Genomic DNA, 16,229 nt, shown 5'->3' on the forward strand with positions numbered 1-16,229 from the left:
GCACATACGAATGTGCTGGTGGACCAGTGGAGGACAAGGCTGGTGAAGTGGGTGGAACCCAGATCCCAAGGGCCCAGTGACTGCTGAGGAGACTGGACTCTGGCCTATAAGATTTTAAATATTGTGGCCCTGGCTGTTTGGCTCAGTGGTAGAGTGTCGGCCTGGTGTGCGGAGGTCCCGGGTTTGATTCCCGGCCAGAGCACACAGGAGAAGTGCCCATCTGCTTCTCTACCCCCCCCCCCTTCCTCTCCGTCTCTCTCTTCCCCTCCCGCAGCCAAAGCTCCATTGGAACAAAGATGGCCCGGGTGCTGGGGATGGCTTTGTGGCCTCTACCTCAGGCGCTAGAATGGCTCTGATTGCAACAGAGCGACGCCCCAAGAGGGCAGAGCGTCGCCCCCTGGTGGGCGTGCCAGGTGGATCCCGGTCGGGTGCATGTAGGAGTCTGTTTGTCTCTCCCCGTTTCCAGCTTCAGAAAAATGCAAAAAAAAAAAAAAAAAGATTTTAAATATTGCTTGACCAGGTGGTGGCGCAGTGAATAGAGCGTCGAACTGGGATGCGGAAGACCCAGGATCGAGACCCCGAGGTCGCCTGCTTGAGTACAGGCTCATCTGGTTTGAGCAAAAGCTCACCAGCTTGAGCCCAAGGTCGCTGGCTCAAGCAAGGGGTTACTCGGTCTGTTGAAGGCCTGCGGTCAAGGCACATATGAGAAAGCAATCAATGAACAACTAAGGTGTTGCAACGTGCAACGAAAAACTAATGATTGATGCTTCTCATCTCTCCGTTCCTGTCTGTCTGTCCCTGTGTATCCCTCTCTCTGACTCTCTCTCTCTCTCTGTAAAGAAAAAAAAAAGATTTTAAATATTGCCTGACCAGGCGGTGGCGCAGTGGATAGAGTGTCGGACTGAGATGCAGAGGACCCAGGTTCAAGAACCTGAGGTCACCAGCTTGAGCACAGGCTCATCTGGTTTAAGCAAAGCTCACCAGCTTGGACCCAAGGTTGCTGGCTTGAGCAAGGGGTTACTCGGTCTGCTGAAGGCCCGTGGTCAAGGCACATATGAGAAAGCAATCAATGAACAACTAAGGTGTCACAATGAAAAACTGATGATTGATGCTTCTCATCTCTCTCCGTACCTGTCTGTCCCTATCTATCTATCCCTCTCTCTGACTCGCTGTCCCTGTAAAAAAAAAAAAAAAAAAAAAAGATTTTAAATATTTAGCAATAAATCAAAACTATTTACATTTTGGGCCTGATCTGTGGTGGCGCAGTGGATAGAGTGTCGACCTGGGATGCTGAGGTCGCTGGTTCAGGGCCCTGGGCTTGCCTAGTCAAGGCACATACAGGAAGCAACTACTATGAGTTGATGCTTCCTGCTTCTCCCCCCCCCCTTTCTCTCTCTCTAAAAATCAATAAATAAAATTTAAAAAACAAAACAAAACTATTTACATTTTGGAAATATCCTAATGGAAGTAAGTAGAATGGACTAGAGAGGCTGAGGACTGAAGGAGGAAGACCTGTTAGGGAGCTACTTCAACAGCGAAGAGATAAGGAGGGCTGGAACAGTGATGGAAAAGCGGAGAAAATGGTCTTCAGTAAATCACCTGTTCCTCAAGTGTTTCATTTCATGAGATCCCCAAATGCCATCCCTGTCAATTAAAATAGTTACCACCAATCTGCCTTCCTCTTCAGGTTTTTAAATACTAGCACCTCCTGACTTGCCCTAAAGTCACCAAGTAAAAAGTTACTAAGGGTAGGAGTTGGGTGAGGCTTCCTGGAGGTTAATTATAGCACACATCTAGCTTCTATAGATCCTGGGAGTTTCCATTAAACTATCATTTCCTTTTGAATACTTTGCTTTTTTAGATCCCCAAGCATCATTGTGTCTTAGTAACTTATTGCCTCAAGCTACTTATATCATAGATAACTATACATCAGGAAGACAAAAAGAAGCATAGAATCATGGATCCAGGCTTTCAACTTTGAAAAAAGAATTCTAAGTCATTTGATACTATCTTATCTTTGTGACAACTAAGGGCACTACAACCAGAAGTAGATGGTCCCACCAGAAGATATGTAATGCAGCATTCCTAGGACACTGGCCATCAGCAAAGTGCCTTTAAGCACCATCATTTAATGTTAGAGTTCACCCTGGAAACCCACAGTGCAGCAAAATCAGGTCACCAGCCCAGGTGAGAGTCTACAAGAGACTTGAGGGAATATTTATAGGTGAAAGTACAGAGTTTTCAAATAAGTCACCATTACCTATACCAGACTGCTCTTGATGCCATCTGATGACCAAACGAGACAGATAAAGGCAAGGAGTATTTACCAACACAACCCAATATAGAAGAAAAAACTTCCTTTTTTGCACTCTGAAATGACAGGATATTTGCAATATCTTGGAAAAAGGAGACTTAAAAGAGGAGAACAAAGAAGTCAGGATTTAAAAGGGAATAGCTCAGTGTTAAAGAGAAAAAATGCTTCTGGGTTAAACATGAATAATATTTGCCTTTTAAATACACACCAGTCCATTAAAAATAGTTTAGAGAAATAATTTTAATTTTACCTCCATTGGTCTCTTGATATACCACAGACTTCCCCAATTCAGCACCAAGACGCCTATAGGGGGAAAATAAAAAGCAATTAAGAGTATTCTTCCTGCCTGACCAGGCGGTGGCGCAGTGGAAGGAGCGTTGAACTGGGATGCAGAGGACCCAGGTTCGAGACCCTGAGGTCACCAGCTTGAGTGTGGGCTCATCTGGTTTGAGCAAAAGCCCAACAGTTTGAACCCAAGGTTGCTGGCTCCAGCAAGGAGTTACTCGGTCTGCTGAAGGCCCGCGGTCAAGGCACATATGAGAAAGCAAGCAATGAAAAACTAATGATTGATGCTTCTCATCGCTCTCTGTTCCTGTCTGTCTGTCCCTGTCTACCCCTCTCTCTAACTCACTCTCTGTCTCTGTAAAAAATAAATAAGTAAATAAAATTTTAAAAAAATTAAAAGAAGAGTATTCTTCCTGCCCTGGCCAGTTGGTTCAGCGGTATAGCGTTGGCCTGGTGTGTGGAAGTCCCAGGTTCGATTCCTGGCCAGGGCACACAGAAGTGCCCATCTGCTTCTCTACCCTTCCCCTTCCCTCTCCTTTATCTCTCTCTTCCCCTCCTGCAGCCAAGGCTCCATTGGAACAAAGTTGGCCCGGGCGCTGAGGATGGCTCCATGGCCTCTGCCTCGGGTGCTAGAATGGCTCAAGCTGCAGCGGGGCATTGCCCCCTGGTGGGCATGCCAGGTGGATCCCACCTGGCACATGCAAGACTGCTTCTAACTTCGGAAAAACACAAAAACAAACAAAAAAAATACTCCAGCCAGGTATACAATGGATTATTATTTAGCATTAAAAAGGTATGAAATATTACATGTACCAACATGAATGAACCTTGAAGAAACTATTCTAAGTAAAACAAATCAGACACAAAGAGACAAATTCTGCAGGATTCTGTTTATAGGCAGTACCTAGAGTAGGCAAATTCAAAGACACAGAAAGTAGAATGGAGGTTACCAGGGGCTGGGAGAGGGGAAAATGGGAAGTGAAGTATTTCATGAGGACATAGTTTCAGTTTGGAAAGATGAGCCCTGGAGATGGTAGAGATGGATGGTGGTAATGGTTGCACAACACTGTGAATGTACCTACTGCCACTAAATTGTAAACTTTAAAATGGTAAATTTGGTATGTATTATTTACCATTAAATACTCTAGCAAAAAAAGGTGAGGAGTAAGTAGATAAAACAAGATTAATGAAGTGTGGCCTGACCAGGCAGTGATGCAGTGGATAGAGTGGCGGACTGAGACACAGAAGACCCAAGTTCGAAACCCCAAGGTCACCGGGTTATGTGTGGGCTCACCAGCTTGAGCACAGGTTGTTGGCTTGAGTACGTGGTCACTGGCTTGAGTGTGGGATCATAGACATGACCCCACATGAGCCCAAGGTTGCTGGCTTGAGCAAGGGGACATTCATTCTGCTGTGCCTCCCCCAGTCAAGGCACATGTGAGAAAGCAATCAGTGAACAAATAAGGTGTCCCAATGAAGAAGTGATGCTTCTCATCTTTCTCCCTTCTTGTCTGTCTGTTCCTCTCTGTCCCTCTCTTTGTCGGTCTATAACACACACAAAAAAAGTGTGGAAGGTGGATGAAAGATGGGGGGTGTTGGTCAAATAAGTTTGTAAATTGATGGATACATGAATTAACCAAAACTTCCAAACTGCTCTTTTGCTGTTCTGCTTGGCTATCTGACCCCACCCTTACTGGACTATCACCCCTGAAACAGAAAAGTTCTAGGAAGCTGGTCAGCCACCCTGAGGAGAAGCGTTCCAAGAAGCCGGTATCGTAAAACTACAGAAGGGAGCATACCAGAACTGCTGACGCAACACACACTTGCTCAAAGCTCTCCCTTAACCCTATAAAAACTTTGCCTCAGAATCTGTTTGGGTGCACTTCTCCTGGAAGAGTGAGTGCCCCAGCAGGTCTTTCTCCTCTAATAAAGCCTGCACACCTGGTGTTCGAGTGCCGTCTCATTCTTACATCTGGTGCCGAAACCTGGGACAGGGTACTAACTGCCTGGACGATCCCTCTTTGCCGTCCAAACTTACAACCAGGGAAGCAATGGGCAGCAGCAGCTCGTCCTGGGCTTACTCCCTGATTCTGTTTGGACGTGTAATTGTAGGTTGATTGGCCGGCAGTCTAACCCTGTCCTGAACCCCTGCTGGACCAGAAAGGTAAGGAGTTTCTCCCTTCCCCTTCCCCAGTTGGCGTCTAAATTTCTCTCTAAAAACACCCCTTTCTGGTCGGACGGTTTTCTCTGACACGCCTCACGTTTTCAGGGGTTTGACTTTCAGTCTCAGTGGACTGCACGGAAGACTAGGCGCCTAGCCAAACCTCTCCACTCTCTAGGACTTCTCATCCTCGGAGCTCCCTGACAGGTGGTGACAACCTCTATCAGGGACGACTCCCCCACACGGAGATTCTCTCCTTTTGGGACAGTGACAAAGGCGGGGACGCCCCCTCTTGCTCACCTGTCTCCACTATGGGCTCTTCAGAGTCTAAGCCTTCCGACCAGACCTTTCTAGGATGTCTCATAAAAAACCTCACTAAGTTAGGGCTCTCTATCCTTAAGCCAAAAAAAAAAATCATTTTCGCCTGACCAGGCAGTGGCACAGTGGATAGAGCGTCGGACTGGGACGTGGAGGACCCAGGTTCAAGACCCCGAGGCCGCCAGCTTGAGCGCGGGCTCATCGGGTTTGAGCAAAAGCCCACCAGCTTGAGCCCAAGGTCGCTTGGTTCGAGCAAGGGATCACTCTGTCTGCTGTAGTCCCCCGGTCAAGGCACATATGAGAAATCAATCAATGGACAACTAAGGAACCGCAATGAAGAATTGATGCTTCTCATCTCTCTCCCTTCCTGTCTGTCCCTATCTGTCCCTCTCTCTGACTCTGTCTCTGCCACAAAACAAACAAAAACAATACTACCAAAATAAAAAAAATAATGCAGTCATTGAAAAAACAAACAGCCTGACCTGTGGTGGCGCAGTGGATAAAGCGTCGACCTGGAAATGCTGAGGTCGCCAGTTCGAAACCCTGGGCTTGCCTGGTCAAGGCACATATGGGAGTTGATGCCTCCAGCTCCTCCCCCCTTCTCTCTCTCTCTCTTTCTCTCTGTCTCTCCTCTCTCTCCCTCTCTGTCTCTCTCTGTCTCTCCTCTCTAAAAATGAATAAATAAAATAAAAAAAAAATAAAAAAAAAAAAGAAAAAACAAACAACTCATTTTCTTCTGTAACAGCGTGGCCTCAGTACAAATTAGACAATGACTCCCATTGGCCTGAAAACGGGACATTCGATTACAACATCCTAAGAGATCTTGACAATTTCTGCCACCGGACGGGGAGGGCATCAGAAATTCCTTACATGCAGGCTTTCTTCTCCCTTCTCTCCTGTCCTTAATTTCTGTGCCTTCTGTTCTCCACATAGGCCGTTTTTGGCCAAAGAAACCTTACCTAAAACCTCCGCTCCTGGCCCTGGCCAGTTGGCTCGGTGGTAGAGCGTCGGCCTGGCGTGCAGAAGTCCCGGGCTCGATTCCCGGCCAGGGCACACAGGAGAAGCGCCCATCTGCTTCTCCACCCCTCCCCCTCTTCTTCCTCTCTGTCTCTCTCTTCCCCTCTCGCAGCCGGCGGCTCCATTGGAGCAAAGATGGCCTGGGCGCTGGGGATAGCTCCTTGGTCTCTGCCCCAGGCGCTAGAGTGGCTCTGGTCGCAACAGAGCGATGCCCCCTGGTGGGCGTGCCAGGTGGATCCCGGTTGGGCGCAGGTTGGGCGCATGCGGGAGTCTGACTGTCTCTCCCCGTTTCCAGCTTCAGAAAAATACAAAAGAAAAAAAACAGAAAAAAAAATCTCCGCTCCTAATCTTTCCTTCTCCGCGGATTCCCAACTCTCTCCCTCCTGCCTGACCCCTGAGGACACCCCTCTCTCGGGACCCCTCTCTGGTCCCTCACCAAATCTTTTCACTGGAGTCTCTTCCCTCCAGAAAGCCCCCTCCCTTCACTAAATCCTGGTTTCTCATTCACCAGTCTCTTTCTCCTCCCCTGCTGGCCGGGGGCCCTCTCCCTTCTCCACTGTGTTCTTCGTCCCCTCCCCACTCCTTAGAAGCTGTGGCTCTGGCTGTGGTGCCTGTCTCATCTCTGACCTCTCTTCCCTCCTTACAAACTGCAGTTCTGTCTGTCTCCTCTCCAACCCCTCCTCCTTCCTTACAAACTGTGACTGTGCCTCTTTCCTTCTCGCCCTCTCCTCTTCTCAAAGCCCTAAATCTTTTTACTCCTGACCATGTGGTGCCACACCAATACTTTAACTTCCTCCTCCTCCTCCTGCAGATTCTGACCCTCCTTCTTTTCCACCCAGCTGCTCACACTGTCCATTCATCTGCTTTCTCTCTTCCTCCCCTTTGCTGGCAACTCCCTGCCATCTCAAAAAACTTTTTTTTTTTTTGTATTTTTCCGAAGCTGGAAACGGGGAGGCAGTCAGACAGATTCCCACATGTACCCGACCGGGATCCACCAGACATGCCCACCAGGGGGCAATGCTCTGCCCATATGGGGCGTCACTCTGTTGAGACCAGAGCCACTCTAGTGCCTGGGGCAGAGGCCAAGGAGCCATCCCCAGCGCCCGGGCCACCTTTGCTCCAGTGGAGCCTTGGCTGTGGGAGGGGAAGAGAGACAGAGAGGAAGGAGAGGGGGAGGGGTGGAGAAGCAGATGGGCGCTTTTCCTGTGTGCCCTGGCCGGGAATCGAACCCGGGACTTCTGCACGCCAGGCCGACGCTCTACCACTGAGCCAACCGGCCAAGGCCTCGAAAAATTTAAAAAACAGAATTGTCTATTAAGCTTTCTAAGTAATCCGTTTTGTCTCTGTTAGAAAATATCTCTAGTATAATTTGAATTGGAACAAGTAAAGCACGCTCATTTAAATTCCTTAATTCATAACTTTTATGTAAAGTCTTTGTTTAATGTGTAACTGTGTCTATTTCTAAGGCCTTAAACCAATAAAATTACCCACCACTTAAACCAGGCTTACACATCCCCACGGACTCTCCCTGCAATACCCCCACGCTTCCTGTCCGAAAACCTTCAGGGGCTTATCGCTTTGTACAAACCTTACACCTAATCAATGAGGCAGTAATTCCCCTCCACCCAGTAATCCCTAATCTCTACAAGTTACTGTCACACATTTTCTCAAACACCACTCATTCACAATCCTAGACCTCAAGAATGCCTTCTTTACCATTCCTGACTCTTACTTTCTGTTTACCTTTATTTAAACTGACCTGACACTAATGCAGCCCAGCAACTTACGTGGACTATCTTACCCCAGGGGATCAGAAACAGCCCACACCTGTTTGGGCAGGCACTAGCTCAGGATTTAGCAGCATGCAATCTCAAAACTAGTACTTTCTTACAATATGTAAATAACCTACTCCTCTGCAGCACCTCCCTGCCTGCCTCAAGGAGACACACCACCATCCTTCTTAACTTCCTCACTATGGAGGATATCGCTGTCTTCTCCGCCAAGGCTCAATTTCACTCTTAGTCCGTAGTCTATCTGGGCATCACCTTAACCCCCACCACCTGAAGTCTCACCCTAGATCTAACTCAGACCCTCCACAGTCTCCAACCACCTACCACTGCAAATCAAATCTTTTCTTTCTTCAGTCTAATGGGCTTCTTTAAACACTGGATTCCCAATTTTGCTCTCTTAGTCAAGCCCCTGTGAGATCTTCTGAGCATGGCTTTTAAGGTCTATAATGACCAAGGAAGTAACAGAAAAGGCAAATAAGGCCCAAAAGAAGTGAGGAAACACCAGCTTTTGGCTCCAGCACCTTAAAGGGCTTCATAGAATTCCATCAGGGCCCTACTTCAAGAGTGGGAAAAAAGGTCATTGAACTGAAGCCTGCCAAGCTTCCTGGCCCCATCAAGTGACACACCTCTGCTGTGGAAAGAGGGACATGAGAAGGTAAGCTGCCCCCTTGCTCCATGGAGGGAAGGTTCAGTCTCTTCTAGCCCTGCTCCAGCTACCTGTGACCTGACCTTGCCCAGCATGCTGGGAATTGCCACTGAAGGCCCAAGGACATTGTTCACGAGCCTAAGGTATTTCTTCCAAATAGCAGATACACTAATCTCATTTCTTGTAAACACAAGGGCCATCTACTATGCCTCACTTAAATATTTAAGTTTTATTTATCCCTCAGAAATCTCTACTGTGGGTATTGACAGTTTGATTTTGTTGCTTTATTTAATGTATAGTATCTCCTTTGTTCCTCTTATCTCGACGCCCCATGCCTATTATAGGCTGGGACCTGCTGCTAATTCCAGCTAGAAGCAGTGGTCACTAGGACTTTAACTGCAAAGTGTAGAAATGTAACCATCCTTTCCCTGAGTACTTGCAGGATTTACAGGTTACTCAACAAACTAATCAAAGACTGTCCAAGAGGCACTTCCAGCATTACATCACCGAAGGACTGACTTTCACATGGACAGGTCCACACACCGTGATCCTGACAACTTCCACTGCTGCTAAAATAGAAAAACGGCATGCCTTACTCCAACCACAAACCTGAAGCTGATTGGTCTATGTATGGTGAATATATGATAAAATTAAGGACTCTTTTAATCAGGCTTTGGGAAAAGGAAAACTAGGATAAAAAGAAAGTCAACTTAATTGTCACTAAAGGTTAAAGATTTTTAAATCAAGAGTTCTGACTAGAAAGGAATTGTATGGTTTTGATAATAGAAGGTACAAGGAATGGAAATACTTTTGAAAGAAAAAGGAAAAGCAAGTTGTTATGAAGGCCAGTTATTTCTGGATAAGAAAGCTGAAGGTTTAAGTAAGTTGTAGAAAGTTTGTGCAGGTGGTAGGAGATTTGTACCAAGAAAAAAGAATTTGTACAGTCAGAAAACTGGTTTTCAAAGAATGTTTAATCAGCCCTGGCCGGTTGGCTCAGCGGTAGAGCGTCGGCCTGGCGTGCGGGGGACCCGGGTTCGATTCCCGGCCAGGGCACATAGGAGAAGCGCCCATTTGCTTCTCCACCCCCCCCCCTTCCTCTCTGTCTCTCTCTTCCCCTCCCGCAGCCAAGGCTCCATTGGAGCAAGGATGGCCCAGGCGCTGGGGATGGCTCCTTGGCCTCTGCCCCAGGCGCTGGAGTGGCTCTGGTTGTGGCAGAGCGATGCCCTGGAGGGGCAGAGCATCGCCCCCTGGTGGACAGAACTTCGCCCCTGGTGGGCGTGCCGGGTGGATCCCGGTTGGGCGTGTGCGGGAGTCTGTCTGACTGTCTCTCCCTGTTTCCAGCTTCAGAAAAATACAAAAAAAAAAAAAAAAAAAAGAATGTTTAATCAGTCACCCTAGCTAACAATCCTCTACTCTCCCCACTTATTGGGACGGCCTCTTTCCTCTACCCTGACCATTTGGAGCTCAGAAACAGAGAAACAAAACCGACCCCTTGTCCTTCCATTCTCTATTCACTTCTCAACCTGCCTCAACCAATCAGGAGCTTTCTACTCGTGTGGGACCACAAGTATGTGTATCTCCCTACTAATTGGACAGAAACCTGTACCCTAATCTATCTCACCCCAAATATCAACCTAATCCCAACCCATGAGCCTCTTCCAGTTCCTAGTACACTACCCGTCAATCTAAGGACCAAACGAGCTGTACAGGTAATCTTTCTTCTTATTGCTTTAGGAATCTCTAAAGAAGTAGGTCTAGGGGCAGGGGGACTGGCCACTTCCCTGTCTTATTCCTACTCTCTCTCTCTCTCTGAAGCCCAGCGAATTTGTAAACATGGAATCAGTGGTTTCACACAAACTGGGTGTCTTCACTATTGCCTTTCATTAATCCACTCACTCTCCTATTTATTTTTCTAACTTTAAAACCGTGCCTTTTACATTTGTTCACTAGTTTCTTACAGAACCGCATGCAGACCTTCGCCAATCAGAAAATTGGAAAAATCGACCTAACCTATACACCAACCCTGAAACCTGTGAAACAGAAAAATCTGAAACCCTATATCAGCAAACCTCCTAAATCCTATCTTTCAACCCCTACAGGTCCCCTAACCCTAAAGCTCTCCCGTATCCCTGAAGAACTAGGAGAACGAATAGCATTCACCTCTTAATGCTTCTTAATCTTTTTATCCTTCACATAGTAAGGGGACAAGACCGCTGGGTCTTCTTGGCCCAAGAAGAGCCTACAAACGGACATGAAACATTTCTTTTAGCTCAAGCTAACTGCTCTCTCCAGGGCTGCCAGGAAAAAATATCTCTAACTTTACCATGGAAGAACTTTCACCCCCGCTATACAGCCCTCCTTTTCTCTGCATTCCTGATCTCCAAATACTTGCCCCTTTCTTTATCAAATTCCTACAGGCCCGGAAGAGAGTAATCTCCAGGACTGCCTACAATCAAATGCTTTTGCAACCCCTACTCCAACTGCCCCGGGGAGAGGTCCACGAAGGAGGCCCACTAGGGATAACAGCAGGAAGTAGCTCCAGAAGATGGCTGATCTGAGACAAACCTCCTTCCTGGACCTCATATCTCCTTATTTTTCTTTTTTTCATTTCTTCCCCTCACCTCTTTTTCTTTTATCATACCACAGAGTTGAGAAATGATGGATACATGAATTTACCAAAACTTCCAAACTGCCCTTTTGCTATTCTGCTTGGCTATCTGACCCCACCCTTACTGGACTATCATCCCTGAAACAGAAAAGTTCTAGGAAGCTGGTCAGCCACCCTGAGGAGAAGCGTTCCAAGAAGCCGGTATTGTAAAACTACAGAAGGGAGCATACCAGAACTGCTGACGCAACACACACTTGCTCAAAGCTCTCCCTTTACCCTATAAAAACTTTGCCTCAGAATCTGTTTGGGTGCACTTTTCCTGGAGTGAGTGCCCCAGCAGGTCTTTCTCCTCTAATAAAGCCTGCACACCTGGTGTTCGAGTGCCATCTCATTCTTACATAAATATGATATATGTTTGCTCGCTTATAGTTTGCATTGAGTGTGGGGGGCAGGCTGTAAGCAGAAGGGTCCTTATGGCCTAAGGCTTAGTTTTAAGACTAAGCTTTTCCCCACATCCTTGACTGATTGCATGATGTGGGTGGTGCACTCTCATGAGGAATCCCATTATGCCTCAGATAAGTGCCTTTGTATCAGAGACTTCCCTGTTTGTATGTTGGATTAAAGGTTTGATTTCTATACTATAAAGTGGGGCAGGTCGGGAGCTTGCTCTCTCTCTCTTGGTTCCTGAGATTAGCATTAGAGAGGAGAGCAGAGAAAGGCCATGTGGAGGAGAGGAGAAGTAGCCAAGATGGTAGAGTGCTGAAGGAGAAGCCAGTTTGTGCAGAGTTTGTGCAGAGAGAAGGAGATGGGGAACAGAGGTGAATAAGTCTGGTGAGCTAGAAACCTTTGATTCTAGGAAACTCGAATTAAGTCAGTCGCTTTGTGAGCACTGAATGAGTGGGTTTTGGAGCCCAGTGTATGTTTTTACTTGCCTACCGGGTACAAGCTAGGATTAAAGCTAATGGTCCACCAGTTCTTGGCTCTATTGTTTCATTACCGTCTATCCGAATCAAATGTGAACCTGCATGGGCCAGGCGGCTGTGATGGTGGCCGTGGCTACTGGCTTTACAGGGGGTCATTATAACACATACATAATTTACATATATCCTGGGAATGTAATGCACCTTACCTTTTTATTAATTAAAGTGCATCATCAATAAAAGCTTGAAAATCCCTGCTTGACATTTAGATCTGAAAGGAATCATGCAAATAAATTATCATAATCCTAGCCCTGGCTGGATAGCTCAGTTGGTTAAAGCAGTGGTCCCCAACCTTTTTTGGGCCACGGACTGGTTTAATGTCAGAAAATATTTTCACGGACCAGCCGTTAAGGTGGGATGGATAAATCTATGACATGACCGAGACAAGCATCAAGAGTGAGTCTTAGACGGATGTAACAGAGGGAATCTGGTCATTTTTTAAAAACAAAACATCGTTCAGACTTAAATATAAATAAAACGGAAATAATGTAAGTTATTCATTCTTTCTCTGTGTCCGGTACCAAATGGCCCACAGACTGGTACCGGTCCGCGGCCCGGAGGTTGGGGACCACTGGGTTAAAGCATTGTCCCAAAGTGCAGAGGTTCCCGGTTCCATCCCTAGGCATGGCACATGCAGGAACAGACTATCTCTCTAAAGTCAATAAAATAAACATTAAAAAATATATATCAGCCTGACCTGTGGTGGAGCAGTGGATAAAGCATCGACCTGGAAATGCTGAGGTCGCCGGTTCGAAACTCTGGGCTTCCCTGGTCAAGGCACATATGGGAGTTGGTACTTCCAGCTCCTCCCCCCTGTCTCTCTCTTCTCTCTCTGTCTCTCTCTCTCCCTCTCTCTCTCCTCTCTAAAATGAATAAATAAAAAATATATATATTTTAGCCTGACCAGGCGGTGGCGCAGTGGATACAGCGTCGGACTGGGATGCGGAAGTACCCAGGTTCGAGACCCCAGAGGTCGCGCGCGGGCTCATCTGGCTTGAGCAAAGAGCTCGCCAGCTTGGACCCAAGGTCGCTGGCTCCAGCAGGGGGTTACTCGGTCTGCTGAAGGCCCGCGGTCAGGGCACGTGTGAGAAAGCAATCAATGAACAACTAAGAAGTCGCAAGGCGCAACGAGAAACTGATGATTGATGCTTCTCATCTCTCTCTGTCCCTGTCTATCTCTGCCTCTGTAAAAAAAAAAAAATATATATATATATTATATATATATATATTTTATATATATATATATAATATATATATATATCATACCCTCAGGGGTCAATCTAACTTGATCCTCAAACTTTGCTTAGTGATAAAACCCTTTTTTCAAATAAAATCTTACTGAGGTATTCAACATATGAAACAAATAAGAGAATTAATCACAAATACTTATTAGTCCCAGTAACTTAAAACCTTTCTGGACCAGGGCAGGGAAGAACCTAGTGTCAAAACAAAAAGCAAAACCAATCCCATTTTAAATGTGCCCTCCCCCTTCCTGCTCTGTCTCAGCAAGGTCAATGTGGTATACCTGGCCCAAACAAACAAGCACGAGCTTTATATTTCAAGTTAGTATTTTAGCTGGCCTCAATAAACAAAGATAAATAATCGAGGATTAGAAATAGAAACCAGATAGTAGATTGTTTTTTATACTCGTTCTCACTTAAAATTCTAACTGAAAAGAAAATAAACATTGCTGAGGAAATAGGACTAAAGTTTCCCCTTCTACATTTTCATCTAGGGGTGGCACATTGGATAAAGCATGGACCTACGATGCTGAGGACCCAGGTTCCAAATCCCAAGGTCGCAGGTTTGAGAGCAGGCACACCAGCTTGAGCTCCAGGTTACCAGCTTGAGCATAGGATCATAGACATGACCCCATGGTGGCTGGCTTGAGCCCAAAGGTCACTGGCTTGAAGCCCAAAGTCATTGGCTTGGGCCAGAGGTCATTGGCTGAACTGGAGCGCGCACGCGCGCGCGCGCGCGCGCGCGCAGACACACACACACACACACGCCAAGACACATGAGAAAGCAATCAATAAACAACTGAAGTCACGCAACTACAAGTTGATGCTTTTCATTTCTACCCCATCCTCTCTCAAAAAAACCCCACAAAAAACAAAAAACACGGAAAGGCAAAGGCCTTTACTTCAAATGACTGATCCAACCTAAAGTTGACTTGCAAAATACGGTGAACCGCATCATTTCCATCACCAGCTCAGACAATTCTGCTGGCTGTGTCGCCTTGTTCTCGCCGCCCTTCCCTCCACCTTGGCTCTCCTGCTGGACCTGTGCCCAGGGAAACGTCCACCTGCCACCCCACTCCTGCACCTGCCCCGGCAGGTCCCGCGTGTTATAACTACATCCTGGCCCCTGTCTCGTTGAGGAGGCCTGGGAATGGCGATGACCAGATTTCTAGGTCAACTTCAACTGTGGGAAAGGGAACCAACTCAGAACTCCTCTCTGCAAGGTGCTCCCTCCGGAGGTTCTGGAATCCTTCTCACCGCCTAGGGAAGCGGGAATGAGGTAAAGAGAGGTGACGAAAGGAGGGTGAGCGGTCCAACCAACTAGGGTGAGGATAAAGGGGAGTGTTAAACCAGGAAAAGTCAGCAGAATTCGGGGGGAGGGCAGGACGCCTTCGGTCACCTCCAAGGGTTTGTCCAGCCCCCAGACGGCAGGATTCTGCAACCCCCGCTCATGGGCGCAGGGTGATGGGGACAAATCATCCCTCGGCCTGGTGGAGGGCGTGCTGAGGAAGAGGAGCAAGGACAGCCTCCGCGCAGGGGTACCCGGGGTCATCACCAGCCCCCGCCCCCACCCTTACTCGGTGATGCGTTTGGCCAGCTCTGTGCAGGCGGCCGTGGAGTTGGCCGAGAAAACTCGGTAGCCGGTGCGGGCGGCGTTCATGGCCTGGCGTGCAGCGGGGGTGACTCGTGGGACGCGGAAAGCCGAGGACACGGAGAGCGGAGGCAGCAGCAACAGTTTCTTGGGCATCGTCCGGCCCGAGGCGCGGTTACAGCCGGACCGCTAGGGGTTGCATCTGGGAGTGGTTTTGACTGAGGCAGCCGCGAGGCCCGGGGGATCCGGCACAGGAGCGAAGTGGTCCGAGAACCTCACCTTCCTCGTACCAAAAGCCACAGCGAGCTTCCGCGGAGCGAGCCTTCGCCGAGACACGCACCGCACCCTCCTGAAAGCCAGTGGCGAGGCCGCCGCCCTCTCTGGGGATCCGGGAGATCCGAGAGGCGCCAGCTAGAGCGGCTGCACAGCCGCCATCTCAGATGAGGGCAAGGCGGTGGACAATCTAAAAGTCTGTTCTTCCTAGGGAAACATCAAGAATTGGCTCCGCCGTTTGATTTTGTCCCACAAGAGTTCTTTTGCTCTCACGTTCTAGGGCTGTACATCCTGACTTGGTAGTCGTCTCAGCCCTTTCAAACTTTTCTGCCAGGAGCCAAAATGCCTGCCTCCGAGGAAGCTGACGAGCTAGCTCTGAGCCTCTATGATAACACAGCGCTACCCCTGCGAGGCGCATGCGTTCTGCTGGGAGTGAGTTTAAAAGCGCCAGGTGGGGTTATCTCATACTAATTACATAAGATAATGAAATTCCCCATAGTTGGGGTCCTGCTAAACCTGATCGTTATTCCCCAGAATCTGTATGTAGCTGCAATGTAAGGCAAGGTTTTCTGAATGCGTGAAAGGCGCTCCTGACAGGCTTTGCTTTGCTTTTATCTTCCTCCCCTTCCACTTCCACATGCTCTGTTCCTCAAAGACCTACTCACAAAGCATTTGCTCTTCCAAGTTTTTCTAGATTACCTCCATCCCGGTAAGCCCTTCTCCGTCCCATCCCCACCGCGCCCTCTAGACCGCACCATTTGTAGTTGCTTGTATTTTTATTTACTTTTGTAAACATGTCTTTCCAACTAGGATCTAAGCCTCTTAGGGACAAGACTGTTTATTAGGTCTGACCAGGCGGTGGCTCAGTGGATAGAGCGCAGGACTGGAATGCCGAGGACCCAAGTTCGAGGCCCCGAGACCCCGAGGTCGCCAGCTTGAGCGTTGGCTCATCTGGCTTGAGTAAGACTCACCAGCTTGGACAAGGTGCTGTAGCCCCAGGGTCAA

General features: G+C 47.9%; 1 protein-coding gene across 7 annotated transcripts in view; it reads right to left on the reverse strand.

Moving 5' to 3' along the window:
- PRPSAP1 (phosphoribosyl pyrophosphate synthetase associated protein 1) overlaps nt 1–15,566 on the reverse strand; it is a 53,166-nt gene extending 37,600 nt beyond the window's left edge. For 2 of the 7 annotated variants that reach the window (XM_066236631.1, XM_066236630.1), the window contains exons 1-2: nt 14,938–15,566; nt 2,565–2,617 (exon numbers count right to left, since the gene is read on the reverse strand). In XM_066236631.1, the coding sequence (XP_066092728.1) occupies nt 2,565–2,617; nt 14,938–15,107 (223 nt within the window). In that variant the 5' untranslated portion in view covers nt 15,108–15,566. The remainder of the gene's footprint in view (nt 1–2,564; nt 2,618–14,937) is intronic. The other 5 variants (XM_066236637.1, XM_066236635.1, XM_066236634.1 and 2 more) reach the window with 3 other exon arrangements.
- Between the last annotated feature and the right edge of the window lie 663 nt (nt 15,567–16,229).

Source organism: Saccopteryx bilineata, chromosome 6 (assembly GCF_036850765.1).
Source record: "Saccopteryx bilineata isolate mSacBil1 chromosome 6, mSacBil1_pri_phased_curated, whole genome shotgun sequence".
Lineage (NCBI taxonomy): Eukaryota > Metazoa > Chordata > Mammalia > Chiroptera > Emballonuridae > Saccopteryx > Saccopteryx bilineata.